Below are 25,350 nucleotides of genomic sequence, written 5' to 3'. Positions count from 1 at the left end.
TACAAGAAACACTGATTTGACATTTATCATAATAATTATTGACAAGAACTGACATGAACATTTTTATGATGATTATTTTTAAATAAATGGGAATGAAGAGTGATGTGTTCTAGTATTTTTGTCCATATGATGTATATTCTTTTTTTGTACATTGTTAATAAATAAATAGAAATTTAATTTTATTTCTCTTTCCATTGACACAGAAATCAGAGTATATTGCATATGCTTGTCTTGGAATTGCTGTATCCTGATCAATCATTGACATACTGACATATTACAGTATAGGGCTGAGACAATGCATGTGTGTGTGGGTTAAAAATAGAAGGTGAAAGTGTGTTCGAGTGTCTAAATAAATAAAAATTGCATACCCGGTCCTCTCCGCTGACCCAGGGTGGTGTGTGGAAGCTGATAACAGGGAGAAAGGCTACAATTTCCAGCCAACGGATGAACAACTCCTCATCTGTGACCAGGTCTCCAGACAGAGATCCACCTGTAGAAGAGGAAACAGACCGTCAAAGACATTTAATACACATTCACAGACGAGAGGAAATATTCATTGTGTGCTTGTTCAGTTTTCATGCTACCCATCTGTGATGAATGGCGAATATGGGCATAAAATCAATGGTGTTTGATAACTGACTGTTGTCTCTACATCAAAGTAAATAGTTGCATCTCAGACGTCTGCTGATGTCTGCTGTCAGGAATCTGGAATATTTGGATGTTTCATCTCACTGATAAATAGTTCGAACATGGTTTTGTCTGTTTTAGTGTTTCAGTTACACTCTGGTAGGTTTTCTTTTATTACTTCTATATCAAGTTAACCCAGTGGTTCTCAGTCTTTTTCTGTTGGGCCCCCTTTTGGAGGATGAAAAATCTCTAAGCCCCCCTCAACCCCAATAACATTATAACAATGGTGCAAGTATAACTTTTGTTGAAAGAGACATCAATATCATAACAATACTTTTTAGTTTTCCTTGAATAAATTGTTGTGCTAAATTAAAAATAACTTAGATTTTTGCTTGAATAATACAAATAAACTCAACCGGACTGCTCCCTGAGACAATGTTTTTCCAAATAAAAATAGGAAATGAGCAGTTATCTTACAAATGTGACAATCAAGTTACTTTTTCAGAACAAACTAATTTTGGTAACAACAACGAACATTTGAACAATATCAATGGCTGTAATGAGCCCGTTTCCATTGCACATCTTAGAACACTGAAGTGCAAACTGTGCAAAAAAGAAACATCGCATATTTCTCTTTTCCAGTCCAGTCCTTTTCCATTGTCCAAACCTCAACTCTTTGTCTGGTCTAGTGACAGATCACCATGGCAGTAGATTTGTTTGTTGTACGCCCTTAAAATGAGTCCAGGTTGGTCCAAAAAATATTAGTTCCACCTGCTACATGTTCTAACTTGAAGAAAAAAAAAAAACACCCAGGAGCGATCCCATGACCCCCTGGTAAGCCTTTGTGCCCCCCCCTGAGGGACCCGCCCCACAGTTTGAGAAACACTGCGTTAACCCATGAAGACCCAGTGCTTCCTTTGTGGCAGTTCCTAAATAAATTGTCCTCTTTTTTTAAACTTTTTTAAAATGATTTATCACCATTTATTATAATATTATCCTCTGTATTTTGCACTTTATCAGTGTAAACCAAGTATTTTCCTATATTTATTTTACTGATCATGTAGATGTTCATTAGAGCTCAGATTAAAGTTGAGGGTTATTATCAGAAACAGAGAAAAATGAAGAACATGTGACTTTTTCAGCAAAGATATCAATAACTGAACACAAAAACAAGCATCTCCATCCACTAGTCGCTTTTCCATTGACCCTCAAATTGTGCGAATATAACTTGCGCATAAAAATTTGCCTAATGGAAAAACGACAATTTCACCAGAACTCTTATTTTTTGATGAAAAGTTTATGTGCTAACAAGAGGTGGTTTTTCGGGCATAGGGAAATTGGTATATCGCACAAAACTGTAAAGGAAAGACCTTTTTGCGCAACTGGAGTCACATGACCAAAACAACCCATATGTTGATGGATGTTGCAACAATTGAAAAAGAAGAGTTTTAAAACAAACATGGCGCGGCATGTGTGGACACAAGGAAACCCAATCATTTCTGAATTTAGCACGGGATAGAGGGGCAACAAGCATTCTAGATTCAAAACAACAGATATTTCTGTTCATCGTGATACTAAATAAACAAATCATCGCATTTGTGATTTAATGGGAAAACTGACTTTATGCACTTTTGTTTTTTTGACATTTAGTAAATGTCGGTAAAGTTTTGCGCATATGTCCAGTGAAAAAGTGACCAATGTCATGATCCAACTCCATGGGTTTTACTGGGGAATCAGTGTTGTAGAAGATGACAGTGTTTCCACGTTCCCTACAGAGCCTCTGAACGTCCAAATGGGTCATATCTGATGACCATGAAAAGATGAAACTGCATTTTACACCGGTTATTCACATAAATTGATAGAGTTAGTGGATCAACAGGTATTAAGTAGTTTACCAGTAGATGATTTAAGTCGCCAGTTGCTGTTTGGGTCTTTATGGGTTAAATAGGGAATATGTTGTGATGTAAGTGTGATTTGAAAAGCATTTTTAATGGTTTAGTAAGGAGGTAAGGAAAATGTATGTATGATAAAGGTGACCATATAGGCTGTGGTATTACCTACTGCATCGGGAATGAGGAAGTTGTATCCCAGCAGAGCATGGTGCAGCAGGGAGGGAATGATGCCCTTCAGACCCATAGGGCTCCAGTCAGACTGCAAGGGGGTCATCCTCACAAAAACAGGCTTATGGCTGGACCTGAGACAAACATCAAACCAAATCTACAACTTAAAATAAGAGCAGAGGAGACAGCTTCCTGGCAGCAAATGACCAGGAACATCCCATATTAAACAAGTGGTTCCAGGCACAACAAACCCCTCACATATTGTAGCTTATTTTGGCATCGATCCAGCTGATGTCATTATGTCTATGCGTGTGCAGATGTCAGCATATCAACTGCCTTAATACATGTGCCAAGTTTGAAGTAAATTGAAACAAAATCTATGTTTTTATAGACATTTGAAATTTTGCTAATTATAAGTAAATGGGAGAAGAAAAAAGATTCCAAAAATTCCTAAAAAATTGAAACTTTGACCTATTTTTCCCAAAACATAATGACATCTATTCTGCTTCACTGGCAATCGATAAACCCAATTTGGTATGAATTCACCCAATAATTTTGCTACTACAGACATTTGAAATTTTGGCCATTATAAGTAAATAGGGGAAAAAAGAAGATTTTAAAAAATTAATCCAAATTTAAACTTTGACTTATTTTTCCCAAAATGTAATGAGATCTATTCTGGGACACTGGTAGTCTATAAACCCAAACTGGTATGTATTCAACCAATAGTTTTGCTGCTAGAATGTTAACAAGCAGGCAAACATACAAACTGAACAAAAAAACCCCACAAACAAACAAGAAAAGCACTCGAAGAGCGCAGACCTCCGCCAAGACAGATCTGCCCCCCCCCGATCACCACTAAAATTTAATCATTTCTTCCTTGTGCCAGTATCAACATTTCCTGAAAATTTGATGAAAATCCATAACTTTTTGAGTTATCTTGCTAACAAACAAACAAACTAGAAGCACTCGGAGAGCGCAGACCTCCGTCAAGGCAGACCAGTGCCACCCCACCCCCCCACCACCACTACCCCCAATCACCACCAAAATTTAATCATTTGTTCCTTGTGCCAGTATTACCATTTCCTGAAATTTTCATCCAAATCCGTCCATAACTTTTTGAGTTATCTTGCACACAGACAGACAGACAAACCAACACCGACAAAACCATAACCTCCTTGGCGGAGGTAACAAACACGCACGCATGCAAAAACACAAAGCAAAGTGATCACAATACCTCCTGGCAGAGGTAACAATACTCCTTGCCTCCCCTTGGGGGGTGGGGGGTAATTCAATTACAGCACTGATTTCAGAGGAAGTGCTTACTGTGTCCCTGCTGTCATGATGGTAGAGTCTCCTATCCTGGTGGCCAGATCTGCCAGTAGGCTGATGTATCTGTCTCCACCCAGAGATTGCGGCGGCCTCAGGGCCTGCTCCTCAAACAGATTCCCCTCGCCCCCCTCCAACATGATGTACTCCATCCCCAAGTGGGCCTGCAGCGACCCCACTCTGTCCAGGAACCAGCTCACTGCTCCTGGGTTTGTGATGTTCAGCTTTACGCAAAACTTCCCTCGCCATTGACTCATTACAGGGATCTGAAGGATGGACGGACATCAGAAAACAGATTAGGCTTGATTTTGTTCGACATTACCGTTTTCTCTGATGTAAATAACTCTAATTGTTAAATGCAAGGTTTCTGGCCATGTTCACACTGCTCTGCTTTTTATCAAACTACAAGTAGTGAATGAAAGAGGCTGGAAGGCGGATGGAAAATGTCCACTTTGGAAAAACCTACGTGTCTGGTTTGTTTTTACAGAGGGCTGCACGCTCAAATACTGTATATTGAGTAAAAATTGATGTGTCAGAGAACTACACACGACAAGGATGTTTTTAATTAACTAATCAAAGAGGGGAGATACTAAAACAACAACCGGAATAAAAATAAACAGTATCAAGAGGTTAAAATGTAGAGCACTCTGAGCACAGCTATGTGTTTGGAGTACTTTACAGGATGATGAATGTGCTCCACCCAGGTCTCACCAGCTGTCCCTGAGGGGCTGAGGGGAGGCTGAGCCAGTAGGCCTCACTGCCGTCCGTGAGGGAGGTGTGGAACTGTGTGGTGTCCACGCCCAGGAAAGGGGACAGGGTGATGGAAATGTTAAGAAGCTTGACAAGTGGGAGGTCCCTGGTCAGTCTCTTGGACATCCCCCTTTTCCTGCTGTTGAGGTAGTCATGGTCCTGCAAAGACAAAAATACATATATAATACAGTTTAACCGTCGAGTTAGCCTATTGTACAACCTGTTGTTACTATAAAAACAGCAGGAAAGAAACCAAATATCATGATAATTCAGCAACAATATATTAAACTTTCATTGTGTAACGTGTATTTGCATCAGTAGTTTGAATGGTCCAATCTGGGCTCACATTAATACATAGTAAGTGATGGTAATACACCTTGACCCTTAACGTCACCCACCGTAAAATGAAAAAAGAAGAAGAAATATATCATAAATCACAGGTGTCAAACATGCGGCCTAGGAGCCAAAACTGGCCCGCGGGATGAATTCGCAAAGTGCAAGTTAGGGCATCAAATTCAAAAATAATATCATAATAACCTATAAATAATGACAACGCCATTTTTTTCTCTTTAATTTAGTGCAAAAAAACATTAAATTATGAAAATGTTTACGTTAACAAACTATCCTTGAACAATAAAATGTGAATAACCTGAACAAATATGAACAACCTGAAATGTCTAATGAAAATTAAGTGCAATTTTAATAATATTCTGCCTGTTACTAAATGTTTTGTAACTTTGTAGATCTGATCTGTAATGCACATGTATAAATGATAAGTAAAGGCAGAATATTGATAAAATTGTACTTATATTTCTTTACAATTTTTTTTTTTTTTCAGGTTATTCACATCCTTTTTGTTTGAATAGTTTGTCAACGTAAATATTGGCATAATTTAATATCATTTTTTGCACTAAAACCATTTGGAGGTGTCATTATTTATTGGCTATCATGCTATTATTGTACTGGTCCAGCTTACTTCAAATTAAATTGGGCTGAATGTGGCCCCCGGAAGAAAATGAGTTTGACACCCTTGTCATAAATGAATGCATAAATACTCTGTTTATCACCTTTTCTTTTCATTCTTTCTTTCTTTTAATCTGTACATTGCAGTATTGCACATTTTGTACATTCTGTATATTATATAGATTTATGTTTTTATTTATCATGTTTCTTTTGATCTCTCTATTTTAAAAATAGTTTTTATCTCCACCAAGGAATGACGGAGGTTATGATTTCATCAGGATTTATTTGTCTATCTGTCTGTTAGCAAGATAACTCAAAAAGTTACTGAAGGATTTATTTTGCTGAAATTTTCAGGAAATGTTGATACTGGCACAAGGAACAAATAATAAAGTTTTTAAATTCTGGTGGTGATCCGGGGGGGGGCGGGGGCGGGGGGGTTATCAAAATCCATCCATAACTTTTTGAGTTATCTTGCTAACAGACAGACAAACCCAAAACCCCCACCCCACCCCTGATCTCCACCAAAATTTATGGTAATCATTTCTTACTTGTGCCAGTATCAACATTTCCTAAAAAATTCACCCAAAACCATAACTTTTTGAGTTATCTTGCTAACAAACAAACAGACAAACCCTGATGAAATATTTAACCTTCTTGGTAGAGGTTCAAACAATTTTTGAGATCATCACTGTGGTCGTATTTTGGATTTGCTCCATATTTCATACAACCTGCATATGTACTGTGCTGGACTGTTTTAATTTTGAAAATGTTCAGTTAAAAGAATGTAAAAAAAAAAAAACAGATACGGAGAAAAAAATATCGACAAAGTGATTTAACATTTAACTGTGATGTAGGTAGCCTTATCATCAATACAGTTCTTTCTCCAAGAAGACCTTTTTCTATTTTCGTTGAAAATGTATAGCTGTGATGTAAGATCTCTGTCAGAACCAATAAACATATACTATAATCCTCAAGGTAAAGTCAAACAAGGATTTCAGGTTACATAACTATGGAACAAAACCTCTTAAGAATACAAAGTTTGACCCCCCAGAGTCGAACACATGTTGGGAAAAGGGCCCAGATTAGCCTGTTATGTCACTTTCTTTCTTTCTACCTGTTTTTTCTAATGCATGTTCCATACAATTGTCAAAATAGTAAAATCTGACTCTAAGTATACAGAAAAGATCATTAAAAAAATATTAGGTCATAAAACTCTGCATTATGTCTCAGAAATATGTTAAAAACATGTCAAACTTATTAATAAGCCCAATGTTCCAGTGGCTGCATTCATTCTAAATTATGGCAAGCTTCAAACTATTATGGAAACTGGAAAAGAAAGGTCATTTTGTGATTGATCATTTATAAATACTTGTAAAACTGGAATGAAAGAAAGGTTTTACACAGGATCTTTGTTGCGAGTCACACTTCTGTGGCGCTGCAAATTTCACGGACAACTTTAACTTCCACAAGTTTCCATGAAGCCTTTTACGCTTGGCTGATTCTTTATGGCAGTTATTGAGGGGAAGTGGAGAATGTAGAGCCAGCAGAAGTGGGGTTTAATATCTCTGATGTACCAGAAACTCGAGATTGTAAGGAGGGGAACATTTTTTTTTTACCAAATGGCATCAGTCAATTGACTTTTTATGTGTCTTGTTCGCTCCACCATTCTTTGTCCCTATACACCTTTCAAACTGGTCACATGAACTGACTGTAAGCACATGTTCATATTCTATAGCAGGAGTGTCAAACGCATTTCTTCCAGGGGCCACATTCACCCACATTGGATCTCAAGTGGGCTGAACCAGTACAGTAATAGCATCATAGCCTATAATTACTTTTTCTCTTTGTTTTAGTGCAATAAAAACATTAAATTATGAAAATATTTACATTTACAGCAGGACTTTAACCCTCTGGTATCCAGGTGCACCTTTTAGGCACACTTTGCACTTTATGTTAAAAAACTTCATATTTTTCACAATTTAAATAAGGTTAGAATTCAAAAGTTGTTCATTTTTGCATGATCTTTAAAATTCTGGCCACCAACTAAAATTTGCACATTATAAACAAAAGAAAATTACAAGACTAGCATCTGTCTGCCAAGTGTGGCTAAAATGCACTATTTCTTCCATTTGATCTGTATGATTAGGGCTGACCTTGATTTACAAAAATAAAATCAAATTAGAGCAGAAAAAGAAATCAATATATAATATTTAATAGTTTGATTTATAGGTGTGCATTTTACGCACACTTGGTGACAGATGCTAGTATTTTTGTACATTTGACCTAGCACCAAAAATAATAATGCAAATTAACCAGTGTTGGAGTTAATCATTGACATATGCCAGGCTGAAAATATCAAATAATATGTGATCCACTTTTTATGTAGTATATTGAAAAAAATAATTTTTTTGTGTTTTTTGCATCCAAAAAAAATGGTTTGTTTACAATACAAACACAGCATTTAAAGGGTTAAAAAATGTGACAGTTATTGAGTAGTTGGTATTTTTATTTACGGCTCAAGTTGATGAAATAGAAAAAAGTATAAAAGAATTAAAACAAACTGTATGAACATTTTTTTTGACATTATTCCACTTGTGCCAAAAAGGCACACTTGGCGCTTAGTAAGGGCCTTGCTGGACGGGATACCGGAGGGTTAATATCGGTCTTCAAGGTTCATGTTACCTATAACTTTGTAAATCTATATCTTGGTGATGTCTCAGTACTAGAACGGAGGGAGGATACAAAATTATTACAGGTGCTTTTAACAGTCAGCAAGAAATCTATTACAAGAAGGTGGTTAAAGCCAACTCCACCAACATTAGAAGACTGGTACGAGACCATCTTGAAAATTGTCAAAATTGAAAAATTGACTTACTCTATCAGAATCCAGAGGGATAAATTTTACCATATTTGGAACAAATGGGTTAAGTTTGTATCCTCTAGTCGCCCAGAATCTGTATCACTCCTCTAAAAATGTCTTCTTTATAATCTCCCTGTCTTTATTCTTTGCGAATGTTTTACTTTTGCATAAACATGTGTAATGTTTAAAGAACCCAGAGGTACTGAAAGCGGTGATTGTCTTTTCTTTTAAGTGAGAAATACCAAAACTATAAGCACTCAGTTCATATGTTAGTTTTTTTTTTTTTCTCTGTTTGCTACTTTTGTATGTATAAAATAAGAAATACAAAAAGGACTCTAACAGATATCATATGTATGAATGATAATGCTGCGATATCTTGCTCCTTTTCCAATAAAAACAAAATAAAAAAAAAAGAAAATATTTATATTTACAAACTATCCTTTCACAAAAACCGAGTGAATAACCTAAAAAAAACAATATTAACAATATTATGCCTCAGATTATCATTTGTACATGTGCATTACATACAATGTTACACAAATATTTAGTAACAGGTATAATATTGCTAAAAATTTGGAGTTTGGAACTAAAATAAGAACAATTTCTCATTCAGTTTCTCATTTGCCCAGGTCATTGTTCTTCTTGGTAGTTCTTCGAGGTTCAGATGGACTAGTTTTGTTTCAAAAGAGCAAAACTAGTCCAGTTGAACCTAGAAAAATGGAGTTGTCACTATTTATCGGTTATATTATTATTTTTGCTTTGCCGTTAGCAATTGTGGGCACCATATAAGCTAAACGATGTGAGCCCTTTATAAAATTCAGTAACTTATCAATCTGTCGGAGTGGGGCGGGTATGTACGTGGGGTAGGGGCAGCAGTTATATACGTGGGGGTGCGGTCCATAACTAACGTAACTAACGCTGGCGTGAAGCAAAAGTGAAACATGCTTTCAACCAAGTTTATAATAGCTTTGGATTTTTCATTATAGTTTAGTTTTATTTAGTTTTGACTTTTTTTTTCTCTAATTCAGTTAGTTTTAATTAGTTTTTAGAGCAGCTTTGCTAGTTTTTAATTAGTTTTTGTTTTTTCTAAAGGCTCAGTTTTAGTTTTTTCATATCTGTTATCATCCTCACCGTTGTATTCACATAAATCCCAGACAGGACTCTGCTGCTTTCTCCCAACTTTAGTCTCGATTTTGCCAGGTAGAGTGGGAACGTGAAGCCGACTCTAAACGACAAGTGACGAGAAGTGACGGACCGTGAAGTCTCGTATGGTGCCAGCAGCTAAGATTGCTCGAGCGAAATAAATGGATTTAATATCAGTCTGACATTGACAAAGACGAAAACTAAGGGAATTTTATCCATAATTTTGTACATTTTAGTTTTGTTAGCACACAATACAGTTTCAGTTAGTTATCTTTTTTTCTTTAACTCCACCAAGGAGGTTATGTTTTTGTCGGCGTTGGTCTGTCTGTTTGTCTGTCTGTGTGCAAGATAACTGAAAAAGTTATGGATGGATTTGGATGAAAATTTCGGGGGGGGCCACTGATCTGCCTTGGCAGAGGTCTGTGCTCTCTGAGTGCTTCTAGTTTAATTACAGTTTTTATTTATTTCAGTTAACAAAAATGTTTTTTTCAATTCTATTTTTCGTCATTTTGTTAGTTTTCGTTAACGATAATGACCTTGCTTTCAATGTCTGACTCTCGGCTTCTATGTCTCTATTATACAGCGGACCTTAAACGAAATTTTCACAACTTCTAACCTGTATCCACTGGGCCCCCTCCACTGCTCTATGGGCCCCCCAGGAATGCTGGGCCCCATGAATTTGTTATGTTTACCCCCCCTTTACGACACCCCAGGATCTGAATGTGGAACCTGAACTAAAATGAGTTCGACACCCTTGATTGTTCATATCGTCGGTGTAATTTTTGCACTTTGCAAATTCATCCCACAGGCCGCATTGGACCTTTTGGCGGGTTGCATGTTTGAGACCCCTGTTCTATAGTAAGAAACCTATCCTCTGTGATGGACAGTCTTGTCTTCTGTTCTGTGGTCAGATCATGCTGGTGTTGGTATCACCTGCTCCTCCTAATCTCAACACACACATTTCCTCACTATCTAACAGTTACCACACACAGCAACCTGAGATCTACTAAGAGAGCCTCTGCTTGTCCTCTCTCAGCTATATTTGTTTTGCAATGGAATATAACCAGGTATTGAGTTAAATCCACTTGACAGTGGTCCTGCTGGTTTCATTACAGAGAAGACTCTGATGCTGTGTTTCCCAAACTCAGGCTCTGGACCCACAACTGGGTCACAGACCTGTTTTTATTGGGTCCACAGTTTGCACAGTAAAATGCAAAACAGTGCTAAGATGAGAGTTTATTTCTTTAATTAAAGTAGAAGAGCTCAACTCAGATGCTGTCTGTGCAGGGATCTGAAAATATGCCAAGTTTTTATCTGACGTAGATTGCGACTTCTGTGATTCCCTTGCATAAAATCGAAATTGAAATATTAACCCATAAAGACCCATAAAGACTTTTGTGTTTGTTCCCAAATTATTTTTTCTGTCTATTTAATCTTTCTTAAGTGATTTATCACCATTTATCATAATATTATCCAGTCTATTTTGCATTTTTTCAGTGAAAATGAGGTATTTTCCTCTATTTAATTTACTGATCATGCACTTCAACCCTTTCATGCATAGTAGTCACTACAGTGGACAGCTTTTCTCCAGCTGTTCTCTTATATATTCATGGGTTTTGTTGTTTTAGTTCCATATCAGCCAACACAGTGGATACTTATGCACCATCCCATACATTGCAATTCATACCATTACTGTAACTTTACTGTTCTTGATGAACCTGATCTAGAGTAACATGTTTAAGTGTAAATCAATTGCTTTTATTGTAATTAGTCTGTAATTAACAGTTTTTTAAACAAAAGTTGTTTTTTTTGCATTATATCTCCATGAATTGAGTAATGACTGGTATTAGAGTGTTAAAATGTGAGAAAACATCAGATTAGCAGCATTAAAAATGTCTGGTAAAGGTTCAGACTGTCTTCCACATATAATTATTGTAGGTAATTCATTTATCAGACAAACTAGACAGTAAACAAACAACTACCCCTGTCTGAGAAATGAATTACCTAAAATAAGCATTAAAAATGTTTTTATTTCACAGTTTTCACACAATATATCAATAAACACTTTTTTTTAATTGCTTCAAAAATTAAACCCATGGTGTCCAGCTAAGTGGACAATTTTGTGGCTCCATGAAAAATAGGTTCAGAAGAAAATTTTCTTTAGGCATGTTTTTTCATGCCTAAAGAGGAATAAAAACACTCAGGAAAAAAAATCTTGATTAAGGGTCTCATAATTCATGCATGAAAGGGTTAATCATCATGCTGAGATTACATTGGAGGGTTATCATACCATAAACAAAGAAAACTTGAGAAAAAGTGACTTTTTCAATAAAATACATCATCAACTGAACATAATCCAAGTGCCTCCATCCACTGTCACTGATCCAACTCCATGGGTTTTACTGGTGAATCGATGTTGTAGAAGATGATGGTGTTTCCACATTCACTACAGAGCCTCTGAACATTAGCTGCCATCAACACTGCCCAAACTTAGCTAAACTGGGTAGCAAAAGTCAGTAGAAATGTAACTGTTTAGGCAAATCAGGATGTATTTTTGTAAGTTTTAGTCCTGGAGACACATCAAAATCCTCTTTTTTTAAATCGAAAATATTTGGGAACACTGCTATGTAGCATTCAACATCTGGATAAATGTGAACCAATAATGGAAGCACAAGCACCACAAGCAATAGAAGCTGTTATCTGTCATCTTTGAGAAATTCTGTCTCTGTAAATACCACATTTTTAGGCAGCAGCCAAAACTAATACAGCGCTCTGTACAATCACACAGGTAGCATGGTCTACTCTCTGGCAAACACTTTTTTTTTTTTTTTTTTTGAGCTGTGACATTTCAGTGAACCTGTCCTCTGTCCTGTTTTCTCGGCTTGTCTGCAGCGCTCTGGTGATCCACTTAAGAAAACCCTTTCATCTCTGTCCCTGACTTGTTTTGAGCCTCGGACCAATGAACCCCTTGCAGCCTCTCGGCCCAGAACAATGGCCGAAGAAGAGGATCATAAGAGTACACAGCTACACTGAGAGACTAGACAAGAATGAAAAAAGCTGAAGGAAGACATGGTGAATAGGAGCATTTCTATGAAACATGGGAGTGATGTTTTAGGATGTATATAGTATTGCATTTTGGAGATTGCAGTTATATAGAAATGCCGGTTTGATGGAAAGATGGTTTGGAGGCATAAATCAGTACAAAATCCCAGTTTTTCAAAGTCCAAATAAACTAGATTGATTTTTCATACATACCCATACACATAGGCCCAATCCCAATTCACCCCTTGGCCCCTCCCCTTTACCCCTACCCCTCCGTATTGCGTGTTCACGTGAAGGGGTAGTATAGTCCCGATTCTCAATCAGACGAAGAGGAAGGGCTAAGGCGGAAGTCTGTATAGCCCTCGAAACGGAGATTTTCCAGGACCACACACACTACACTGTAAAAAAAAATCTGTAATTTAACTGAATTTTTATTTTACAGATTTTTCCTGTATTTTTAAGATACAGGGAAATATCAGTGAAATTACAAAAACAGACTGTGATTTTATATGTCAAATGTAAAATAACATGAAAAAACTGTAACTGAATAACCATAAAATTTGCATTTTTTAAAAGAATTTTTTTTTTTTCACAGAAAAATACACTTAAAATACATTTGCAAATGTATCGTAATTTCACAAATATTTATTTTCTATTTATGAGATGAAACTGTTAATTTATAGTTTAATACTGTAAAAAAAAAAAATCAAACAAGATAAAATTACTGACAATTAACCATAAAAGAAGTATTTGTTGTGTAAGTTTAACAAAACTTGTTTGTTAATTGACAAATATCTTGTGTAATTACAGGAGGTTTCACACCAAAAATGTTGAATAAGTGTGTTTTTGTGAATGTATAACATGTATAAGCACTGATAAACTGTCAAAATACAGTTTTTATCAGTGGATTTTACTGTATTTTTATAAGATGGTTATTTTCCGTTATTTAACAGTATTTTTTCGGCACCCCTGCTGCCGGAATAATACCGTTTTTTACAGTTTTTTTTTTTTTTTTTTTTTTACAGTGTATGAATGGAGGGATAGGAGAAATTTCCCATAATTCTGTTCGAACCATTGGCAAGATGGAGGTAAATACAGCAAAAAAGCGCTGCAGTGTGACGAAAGAGACACACAAATGTACGTATTTACTTTGTAAACATCTTAATCATTTGATCAACCATTTAATGCCATTCCAATGTGTTATAGATTGCATTTCTGTGGTTTATAGTTGATAGCTGCAAAAAAAAATGACCAAAGCCCATGGAACAGAGACGGTTACAGCTACTGACAGCACAGTGAATACTTTCAGAAACAAAGTTGTCGCATCTGTTAATAGCGGCATCAATGACTGCTGATGACGTAACAGGTCACGAAGGGTTGTCCCATTTCACAGGAGAATGTTTCAACCCCTAACCCTTGCAGCTCTGTTTCAAGGGGTAGTGCCAAGTGCAAGGGCTAAAGGGGTAGGGGTAAGGGGGAGGGCTAAGGGGTGAATTGGGATTGGGCCATAGAAAAAGTATTAAATGTAGAATTCAGTGGATTCTTACTTTAAATCTATGTCTTCTTTATAATGAAACCTAGTTTTTTATCTAAAGGAAGCAAATAGAGATCCTTCTTTCATTATCTGAACCTGCTTTATCTTCACTTGGGTTGAGGGGGTCACCGGAGCCTATCCCAGCTACCTATGGGTGAAGGCAGGGTACACTCTGGACATGTCATCAGTTCATCGCAGGGCTGACATATAGACACAAACAACCGATCACTCTCACATTCACACTTATGGGCAATTCAGATTAACCAATGAACCTATCAGTGCATGTGTTTGGATGGTGGGAGGAAGCTGGAGTATCCAGAGAGAGCATGCAAACTCCACACAGAAAGCTCCCATCCCCATCAACTGGTGTTGGAATCAAACCCAGGACCTTCCTGCTGTGAGGCACAAGTGCTATCCACTGCACCACCCACCTGTAACACCCACCATAGAAAGAGATCATTTAAAGCAGGGGTGTCAGGGGTTTGTCTATCTGTTAGCAAGATAACTCAAAAAGTAATGGATGGATTTTGATGACCGCCCCGTATCACCACCAAAATTTAAAAATTTTATCATTTGTTCCTTGTGCCAATTTCAACATTTCCTGAAAATTTCATCAAAATCCTTCTGTAACTTTTTGAGTTATCTTGCTAACAGACAGACAGACAAATAAATCCTGATGAAATCATAACCTCTATCATTCCTTGGTGGAGATAAAAAATATTTTTAAAATAGAGAGATCAAAAGAAACATGTGATTAATAAAAACATAAATCTATATAATATACAGAATGTACAAAATGTGCAATACTGCAATGTACAGATTAAAAAAAAAAAAAGAATGAAAAGAAAAGGTGATAAACAGAGTATTTATGCATTCATTTATGACAAGTGTGTCAAACTCATTTTCTTCCGGGGGCCACATTCAGCCCAATTTAATCTGAAGTGGGCTGGACCAGTAAAATAAAACCATGATAACCAATAAATAATGACAACTCCAAATTGTTTCAGTGCAAAAAATAACATTCAATTATGCCAGTATTTACTTTTACAAACTATCCAAACAAAAAGGATGTGAATAACCTGAAAAAAAATAAATTTGTTAAGAAAAATAAGCACAGTTTTATTATCAATATTATGCCTCGAATTATCATTCATACATGTGCATTACAGATCAGATCTACGAAGTTACAAAACATTTAGGAACAGGCAGAAAATAGTTAAAATTGTGCTTAATTTTCTTTAGACAGTTCAGGTTGTTCATATTTGTTCAAGTTATTCATATTTTATTGTTACAGGATAGTTTGCTAATGTAAACATTTTCACAATTTAATGTTTTTTGCACTAAATCAAAGAGAAAAAAAATTGGTGTTGTCATTATTTATAGGTTATTATGATATTATTTTTGAATTTGATGCCCTAATTTGCATTTTGGAAATTCATCCCGCGGGCCAGATTGGAACCTCTGGCGGGCCGGTTTTGGCCCCCGGGCCGCATGTGTTTGACACCTGTGATTTGAAGGTTTCATTTGTCAGCTGGGGAACCAGTTTGCCACTGCTTCCATTCCAACTAGCCTCTACTCAGCCTAGATTAGCGACCATTCATCTGAAATGGGATGGATCAGATGTGGTTTATTGCAATAATGGACTATCATCTGTGACCACTGCCAGTCCAGCATTCACTTTTGTCTGTGAGTTTTGCTCTGCTTGGCTGTAGATCTTCAGTTTGCATCAAAAGACATGCTGATCTGAACCTGCTGAAAACAACCCTTGTAAATCAAAATGGACTTTTGTTTTTCAGACTACTTCTCAAATGACAATTATTCGGCAAGATTTAGGGAGATTTAAGGGGATAAATCTACAGAAATGGAGCACAGTATTCATAATGATACATCCATGAAAATAAGTGTTGTGCTAGCATTTCCTACATTACCTGTTAGTTGTTTATAGATACACTGGGGCAGGGGTGTCAAACTCATTTCAGTTCAGGGGCCACATACAGCCTAATACGATCTAAAGTGGGCCGGACCAGTAAAATGACATAAATAATAGGATAAGAAGTGATAAATAATGTCAACTCCAAGTTTTCTCTATGTTTTTGAGTGAAAAAAGTCAAATTCCATGATGAAAATTTTACACCTACCAACCGTACTTGAATGTAACATGAACAAATATGAACAACCTGTAAATTCTTAAGAAAAAAAGCGCAATGATAACAATATTATGCCTAAGTTGATCATTTATACATGTGCATCACAACTTAAAGATTTAGTAACAGGCAGAATATTGTTAAAATTCCACATACTTCTCTTAAGACATTTCAGACTGTTCATATTTGTTCAGGATATTCATATTTTTTGTGAAAGGATAGTCTGTAAATGTAACTTTTTTTTCTAATTTTACTTTTTTTATACTAAAACAAAGAGGAAAATTTGCAGTTTTCTTTATTTATAGGTTATTATGATGATATTTTACTAGTCTAATCCACTTTAGATTGAATTGACCTAAAATGATTTCAACATCCTTGATTGTTAATATCTTCAGTGTAATTTTTGTATTTCACAAATTCATCCTAAGAGCCAGATTGGACCTTTTGGCGGGCCGGTTTTGGCCCCTGGACCACATGTTTGACACCTGTGCACTGGGGTGTTTCTTCTTCCTATTCTTTGTTATGTTTTTTGGAAGGTGGCATCTAGTTTTAACAAGCATTAACATTTACTATGTTTGAGCGTAGACCAGAGTTACTATTCCACTTACAGCCTTTTGCATTTTTAGCAGCTGCTAAAGGGAACAGCAATGCGAGGGGCTAAATTTATTTGTTTCAACTCATCCAGTAAGTGTTTTTTTCTGCATTCTTCAGGTCTACCATTGACAAAAATGGTAAAAAAAACAGAACAAAAAACTCCAGACTTTGTGGTGTGGAGGCAGACAGAACAAGTACTTTGAAGTGTAAGGACCGGTGGAGCGAGGAGTACATACCATATCAGAGAGGAGGGTGGTGGAATGTTCATTGAGGCTGATGACTCCCTCCCCCAGCTGGTGTCTCTTCAGACGATTAGAGAAGATCCTCAGCTCCCTCTCCACCTTCGGCCCCGAATCCACATTAGTGAGCAGCTTCCAGAACGGCAGCCTGTAGGGCGCACACATGGATCATACACCTCAAAACCTGGATGTATTTTATTTTACGACTCCCCAAACACCTACAAAAACTTCAGTCGGTGTTCACTGGACCTGCAGATGCTCCAGTGTTTGACTTACAGGTACTCTGATATCCCTGGATACGCGGCCTGGCACTGAAAAGAGTCGCGCAAACTCTGATCCCCTCTAATCTTAATCTAAACTGAACTAACCACATTGTTTTCATGTTGGGCAGCTCCCTGTTGTGCTCGGTGAGTTGTTGCACCGCTTCTTGGTGAGCAGCTTTCACGTTGTGGGCCACACACACAGTGTACTGTAGAGGGAGACGCTCCATACTAGGCAGTGACTGCAGGCAAAACTGCTGTCTGCTGTCCAGTCCCAGCTGCAGGGGAATATCAGGGGACACCAGCACTGCAACCCCTGTAACGACAGCACACAGGACAAGGTACATGCTTATTCAGAGACTCAAATGCACTGCAATAAACAGATATAAAAGTCACAGTCCAGGTGCAACAAGAACGTAATTTTACTTTGAGGCCAGTCTTGGAGTAGTAGAATATAGTCTGAGATAGTCCATCACAGATTCCACTGATATGACATAGTGCAAGAGTGTTACTGAGACCAGGATGAGGGTGACACATGGAGTGTTGTGGAAGGTAGAACGCTGGCTGTGTCAGCTGATATTGCTCCACTCAGATGTGAAAAAAACACTCCCTAGAATGAGATATAGCAGCATACGGTTGGATGAGTTTACTCAAGTCAATACGTTACAGTCGACACCAGTGAGAGAGCGGTTAGACAGTCTGGATACACTACACTGGAAGACAGACTGCCGGTCTAGTTCAGTAGATTTATGATTTGATTGATTCTTTGTCATTAAGCATTACGTGTTAAAATGAGCCCATCATCTGCTTCCTAATGTATCTGACGAAACAAGCATTAAAAACTAAGAACACCTGTGATTAAATGAGCCTAGCTGATCACCGGTTTTTGGTTTTACTATATGTATTTACAGCTTTTCATGGGCTGTGTGAAATGATAAGATTAAGAGAAGCAGATAATTGTGTCCACAGATGTACTGTATGTGCCCTGCAAGGAATGCCTCTTCCCTCTCAGGTTTCTCTCTAACCCTAGCCTTGCCACTTCTCACCCGTCCTAACTCCCACCTTCTCCCTCCCCTCCGACCAGCTTTCACTACCTCCATCTCTGCTGCGCTCTGCAAGGTTATAATAGTTTTGGATTTTTCATTATAGTTTAGTTTTATTTAGTTTTGACTTTTTTCCTCTCTAATTCAGTTAGTTTTAATTCATTTTTAGAGCAGGTTTGCTAGTTTTTATTAGTTGTCATTTTTTCTGAATGCTTAGTTTTAGTTTAGTTTAGTTTTAGTATTAGTTTTTTTCATATATTTTATCTTCCTCACCATCCTATTCAAAGAAATAAGTGAGGTTACACCAGACACTTTATGTGGGAGTCAGGTTAGGGCGGCTCTGACTGAGCACAGACACAAACATATGTACAGTACCATGGATAAATTCCCTATAGCAGGTTGGAGGGGTTAATGTAGGTGGGGGTGCAATCCATATACAACGTCACTTACGTGAAAATGAAACTGAAACTTTCCATACTTTCACCGTTGGCCTCCCACCCTCTATACCTCTGTTATACCGCTGATCTTAGATGAAATTTTCACGTGTTCTATCCTATGTCAACATTGACAAAGACAAAAACTAAGGGAATTTTATCTATAATTTTTATACGTTTTAGTTAGTTTTGCAAGCACACAATACAGTTTCAGTTAGTTATCATTTTTTTCTTTTAATTTGAGTTTTTATTTATTTCAGTTAACGAAAATGTTTTTTCAATTTTAGTTTTCGTCATTTCGTTAGTTTTCGTTAACCACAATAACCTTGGTGCTCTGCTGAGGGTCTCTCTACTCTCAGGTGAACAAAAGCAAGCCGTTATCTACGTACAATACGGACAGTGACCCTGCGGGGCATTGTTCAAGTTTTGCACAATCTGCTCAAAGCAGCCAAACAGGGATTTGGAAGGTAGAGCTGATCAATGCACAGATTAGGTATAAGACGTCTTTCCAAAGCAGGCAGACAGTCTAAGAACCCAAGCCGAGAGCTTGGCGCACCTCAGTCACCCTCTCTAGTTTCAATGGGCTTATACAAGCAAGGACCAGGAGCAGGCAGGATACTCATGTACCATTTTATAATCAGATTAATACTTTCAGAGATCAGTATTCAAATACAACATAAAGCCTAGTGAAGAACCTTCAACCTCAGGGTAATTCTCACGTGTTTGCAACGGATAATGTCAAAGAGATACTGGTAACACCTCAGCTGCCTCTCACAAGGTATTAGGTCACCACAGAACTTCCCGGGACCTATTCATAAATACGGGATAAATGTAGGTTTTCATCTGAAAACAGCATTATATCTTTAAACCATCATCAATAAAATGCCCAGGATGAATATTTAATAAGTTAAAGGTAGTCTGGAACTGCATCTGTTATCACTGTATTGTAGAGTAAAAAGTGGGCCAGAGGAGAAAATGTTATAGCTTTATGGAAGGATGGAAGTGGAATGCAGGCAGTGGAAATAGAGGCAACCAGAGTATACCAGACACCGAGCAGCCTCGTAGAATGATGTGCAGATAAAGCAGGCTGCAAACAGAGTGTTTTAGCAAAGTGCACACGGGGTGGAAAGTGGAGTTTAAGTTTGCAAGCATAACTTCTTGACTCATATTTAATTTTTATGGGAAATGATGCTGCGGGGCCTCAAGGAAACATGACAATCTGGTCCAGAACAGTTTGACTAAACATGCAGATTTAAAGGTTAAATACACTAAATCCTGTCTTTTATGTTTATTCAGTACTACTTGAAGCACTTCACGGTTACAGCTACATGTTTTGGGAAAAGTTAAAAAAAAAAAAAAAAAGTTTCTAACCCTAGTTTGATTCAGTGTGTGCTGTGTTATATGATACAGTCGTGACTCTTTGAGTATTATTCCAAGATCCACAGAAAAGCAGGAATCGATAAGTGTTATTTAAAGATAGAGAAGCAGATTTGAGACTGTGAGTTACAGCCAAGGTGGGGTGCCCAGGAGTTAAAGGGGAAGCTAGGGGGGGACCCTATTTTTAGAACAATTCCTTAAACACTCCAAGCTTCTCCTGAATATTTTCCACTAGCTCTCAAAAGAAAAGTTATACGCAAGACTGACCGTATCCGCTCACCTTCAAAGCGGCTCATAGGCACAGATAAAAATGAATGAAGTTTATTGGCCAGATTTGATTGATATGACACACACATGCCTCATTTTTACAGCTGCTGAGTGAACACACATATCCAGCAACATCGAATATCCTCGGCTCGTCACATATGTGCACGCACACATTCACACACATATAAACACACACACTTTCTTTAACGGGGAACTGTAGACTTCCAAGAAAAACAGAGCAGGACTTATAGGACCATAAAGGGTCTGCACTTCCTCTTGCTAAGTCTGTACTGAAGGTATGGAGGTGGTAGCGGAGGTGACCCCATGCACCTTCTCAGGGGTCAGGAAGGTTTTAATGTGGCGTCGAGGCCCTCAGAGAGGACTGGACTGGAAGAAACGGCTGCAGACCGCCTCCCTGCTGCTGGGGACCAGATGGGCAGCACTCTTTTACCTGTCATATTTATATGGTTATTTATGACACCTGTGCACGCTTACAGACCTGACTGGGGTTATAAAAATGCTAAACACTAACTATGTGTGTGTGCTTGTATGTGCGTGTGTGTGTGTGAGGCATGCGTTTCCTTAACAATGGAAACTTAGTTTCTGTGCCCAACCTCAAGAAATTGATGGCCACAAAACTGGGGTCTTGCCATGGTAGTAAATTTCCAATCCCCCTTATTGAGAAAAAAAAATAATGAAACACTAAAGAAACTTTCTCTGCTCTATTTCTTTCATCAATCAGTTATAATGTTTCAAGTGTGAGACAGTCTGTTCGGCACAAATTTTACAGGCACAAATGCACTCTGTCTGTCAGTGGACCAGACAGGAAAGACTAATGCACTATTACATGTTTTTCTTTTCCATCTTTATTTTCTTTTACTTCTCTCTAATGTGAATGTCATGTCATGGATAAATTCTGATTAAATCATTATTTTCCCTGGTCATTTGCAAAAGGTAGCACAGTGCTAACTAATTAAAAATTAGTCTGTAAGTCAGTGGGTAAGGTTTTAGTCTTCTGGCTTTTACTTGCTGCTCCTCTTGATGGAACGGAGAGGAAGGAGATTGACTGTGGAAAATTTTGTAGGGATGATTTTCATACAGTAGCACTCATACAGGAGATGACAGCTCACTTTGAACAAAGCTTCAGTTGGCTAAGTGAATCATTCTTTAAACGTTTCACCTCTTACTTGTTGAGGTTACAGAGCAGCTGCCCGAGGACCTCATGGTGACCTGTTGAGTAACACAGGGGAGTGTTTTGGGGAAGCCTGTTTTCCCCTCCACATGCAAACTGAGCTTTATTTAAGCTGATGATACATCCTTATAGGAAGTAAACATTACAGATACTAACTAAAGGTTTGCTCTACTTTTAGTTTCAATCAGTACCATTGCCATATAGTAACAATTATAGGTATGGGTGCAAGATGAAATAATTAAGAATACAAAATTTATGTGTATCTGTAGGTGTTCGTCTGATTCCCTTTCTTACTATAAGTATTTGTGGCCTACTCTTCCTATCATTGTCATTATACGGCTCTGTAGGATCAAATAAAACTGACTGGGTATCATTATCTGTGATAGAAAATCAAAATCATTGGTTATATAACTTTTATCCCTATCTGTCTGTTGTGCTTAACTGGTTCCTTCCAAGAGACCAAACAACAAATGAGATTTTTTTCTTCTTTTTTTGTTCTGGGATGCTGCACGGAAAGATTGATTCAGCGATAGAAAAAAATAATGAGTGGGAGATAGTGAAGCAAATTATAGTAAAATGAAAGATAGAAAGGCTAGAGACTCAGAAGAAGAGACAGAAAACCTATGAACTTACTAATGTATAAAAACATGTGCATGTGAGTGAGTGGATTCTGATGTTTTCCTCACTCGAGATCCCACAAGGGAAAAAATTAAGACTAGGAACAGATAGGGAGAGACAGTAAATAAATTACTTTTATTGTATCCTGGCTCATGTTAAATAGTAGTAGGGTCATTTATTACACTTTGACTTATTGCAACAACCTGCTGTAAAAACAAAAACCATCTTTCCATATATAGCCTCGCGTGGTGATTATGACGAGAGACAGGTAATCTGTCTGGCTAATTTGTTGGCTAAAATGTGCGTGACCATTTTAATGATATATTAGTGGTAAACCATGTCATTATTAACTGTCTGGAACATTTTCATGGAACTGTCATTACATGATAAGAACTTAGTTCAGGTTGAAAACACTGCTTATCCAAACAAGTGAAAATGTGATCTGTGCAAAGTATATGAACAACAAAAAATGAAAATAAATGTGTGATTCTTTACCCAAACAGCCACCGGTGACACAAACCATCTATAGATATAAACTGTTTAATACCTGTTGATCCACTAAGCCTATCAATATATGTAAATAATTAGTGTAAAATTCAGGTTGGTCATCTTTTCATGCCATATAACCCATTTAGACATTTATAGGCTCAGTAGTTACCGTGGAAACGCCGTCATCTTCTACAACATTCATTCACCAGTAAAACTCATGGAGTTGGATCAATGACAGTGGATGGAGACACTTGTTTTTACAGTTAGCGATATTTTTGCTGAAAAAGTAACTTTTTCCTCATTTTTCTCTGTTTTGATATAATTCACTTTGTACTTACTCTGAGTTTCCATGAACATTTGCATCAGGGGTGTCAAACTCATTTTAGTTCAGGGGCCACATTCAGCCCAATTCGATCTCAAGCGGGCCAAACCATTAAAATTATAGCATAAAAACCTATAAATAACGACAACTCAAAGTTTTTCTCTTCATTTTAGTGCAATAAAAAACATTAAATTATGAAAATATTTACATTTACAAACTATCTTTTCACAAAAAAGATGTGAATGACCAGAAAAAATTTTTATTTCTTAAGAAAAACAAGCTAAATTTTAACAATATTATGCCTCAACTTATCACTTGTACATGTGCATTACACACAATGCTACACAAACATAATATTGTTGAAATTTTTAAGTTTAGAATGTGTAACTAAAATAAGAATGTCTACAATATTATGTGTCAATTTATGAACACAACTTACAAATCGGATCTACAAATCCACAAACATTTAGTAACAGACAGGATATTGTTAAAATTGTACTTCATTTTCAGGTTGTTCACATTTTATTGTAAGGGTTATTAGACTATTATTTGACTTTAGATCACATTGGGCTAAAACCAGTTCAACACCTTTGACTGTTCATATCTTCAGTGTGACTTTTGCACTCAATAAAATCTTGCCGCGGGCCAGACTGGAACCTTCGGAGGGCCAGTTTTGGCCCACGGGCTGCATGTTTGACAACTGTGATCTACATGATCAAATTAATTACATATAGGAAAATACATGATTTATACCAAAAAATGCAAAATAGAGGATAATATATATATATATTTTTAAAATTTGGTGATAAATTAATTAAGAAAAGTAGAATTTGGGAACTGACACAAAAGTAGCACTGGGTCTTTATGAGTTAATGTGGGTCAAATTTTGTGATTTTATGAGGATAACAAATCAATGGATTGGACCTCGTTACTTCTCAGGAAAATTGTGATAAAGAAAGCTACTGCATGACCAATTCTTAATTTAATTTCATTTGTTGTTTCTGCACAGAGACAGAATCCCTCCGTGTATCTTATTTCAGCTCTATCATTACGACAAGTGTGCTGTCATAGTGATTTGTGCAACATCTCATTCCCCAACTATTGGTATTATCGGATAACATATCAGTTTGCATTCGCTCACTAAAATCCCATATAAACATCGTAAAAATGTCCTCTACATGTAAGAATAAGACTCTATAATCGCCGAGACAACTTCGGCCTGAGAGTCCCTTCTTATGTTATTAATGCAGGATGTGATATCTAATCTGTTCTTCCTAGCTCGGTTGTTTTTGTATGGATAAAGACAGGTGGGGATATGACAAGTTCCCCCAGTTGGCAACACTCTCAAATATCACTCGGCTTCACTGGTGCTTTTAATCTACTTTTCCAGCTGACTTTGATAATCTGTTTTCTCTCCTATTTGTTTTATAATAACATACAGTGTGTCATCTCTCTGTATTTCAGGCTGTCTTTCTTGCTCTTTAACTGTCTGTCCTCAGGGGGACTCAGTCATTTCACTCACAGCTCCATGTTCCCCATCCTTGTTTATACTGTGTTCCTAACTAGACCCGGTGAAGACAGGTCCTGCGCACACACACCAAAACCTCACGTGTGCAGCACAAACGGTCATCGGGTTCACACAGCTGCAGAAAGCCTAATATTACACAAAATCTGCAATATTTCTGAGGCAAATTCACCAATCTGCTGACGTGTTACTTTGAGGTTACAGGTACGCATGGGTTCGGCAGATTTGTTGAACAAATATCAACTTATGTACATAAGGTTATGAAGCTGTAAATAACATTTACTCAATTCATTAAAATGTGGAGACTCTTCCATTTAATTTTTATTAGCACTGGATTATGGCCTGAGGCTGAATCTGTTTTTGGGAAAGTAAAATGAAACTGAATGCAGGAAAAACACACCTGTTTCCTCTTATGAAGTCATTATATTAAAACTGTGCGAGTGCAGCGGGAGCATCACTATAAATTTTTACACTCTTTGTCATTAACAGAGGTGCAAAGCAATCTCAAGTGCATTAACCCATAAAGACCCAGTGTTAC

The 25,350-nt window shown here is 37.2% G+C and overlaps 1 protein-coding gene across 3 annotated transcripts in view; it reads right to left on the bottom strand.

Moving 5' to 3' along the window:
• LOC115421338 (SITS-binding protein) overlaps positions 1-25,350 on the bottom strand; it is a 46,557-nt gene that overhangs the window by 11,673 nt on the left and 9,534 nt on the right. For all 3 annotated transcript variants that reach the window (XM_030137179.1, XM_030137180.1, XM_030137181.1), the window contains 6 exons: positions 17,654-17,861; positions 17,283-17,433; positions 4,728-4,925; positions 4,014-4,282; positions 2,685-2,821; positions 369-490 (listed from right to left, as the gene is read on the bottom strand). In XM_030137179.1, the coding sequence (XP_029993039.1) occupies positions 369-490; positions 2,685-2,821; positions 4,014-4,282; positions 4,728-4,925; positions 17,283-17,433; positions 17,654-17,861 (1,085 nt within the window). The remainder of the gene's footprint in view (positions 1-368; positions 491-2,684; positions 2,822-4,013; positions 4,283-4,727; positions 4,926-17,282; positions 17,434-17,653; positions 17,862-25,350) is intronic.

This window comes from Sphaeramia orbicularis, chromosome 6 (assembly GCF_902148855.1).
Source record: "Sphaeramia orbicularis chromosome 6, fSphaOr1.1, whole genome shotgun sequence".
NCBI lineage: Eukaryota > Metazoa > Chordata > Actinopteri > Kurtiformes > Apogonidae > Sphaeramia > Sphaeramia orbicularis.
The sequence above is the reverse complement of the archived record's forward strand: the minus strand, read 5'-3'. Positions and strand labels throughout refer to the sequence as shown.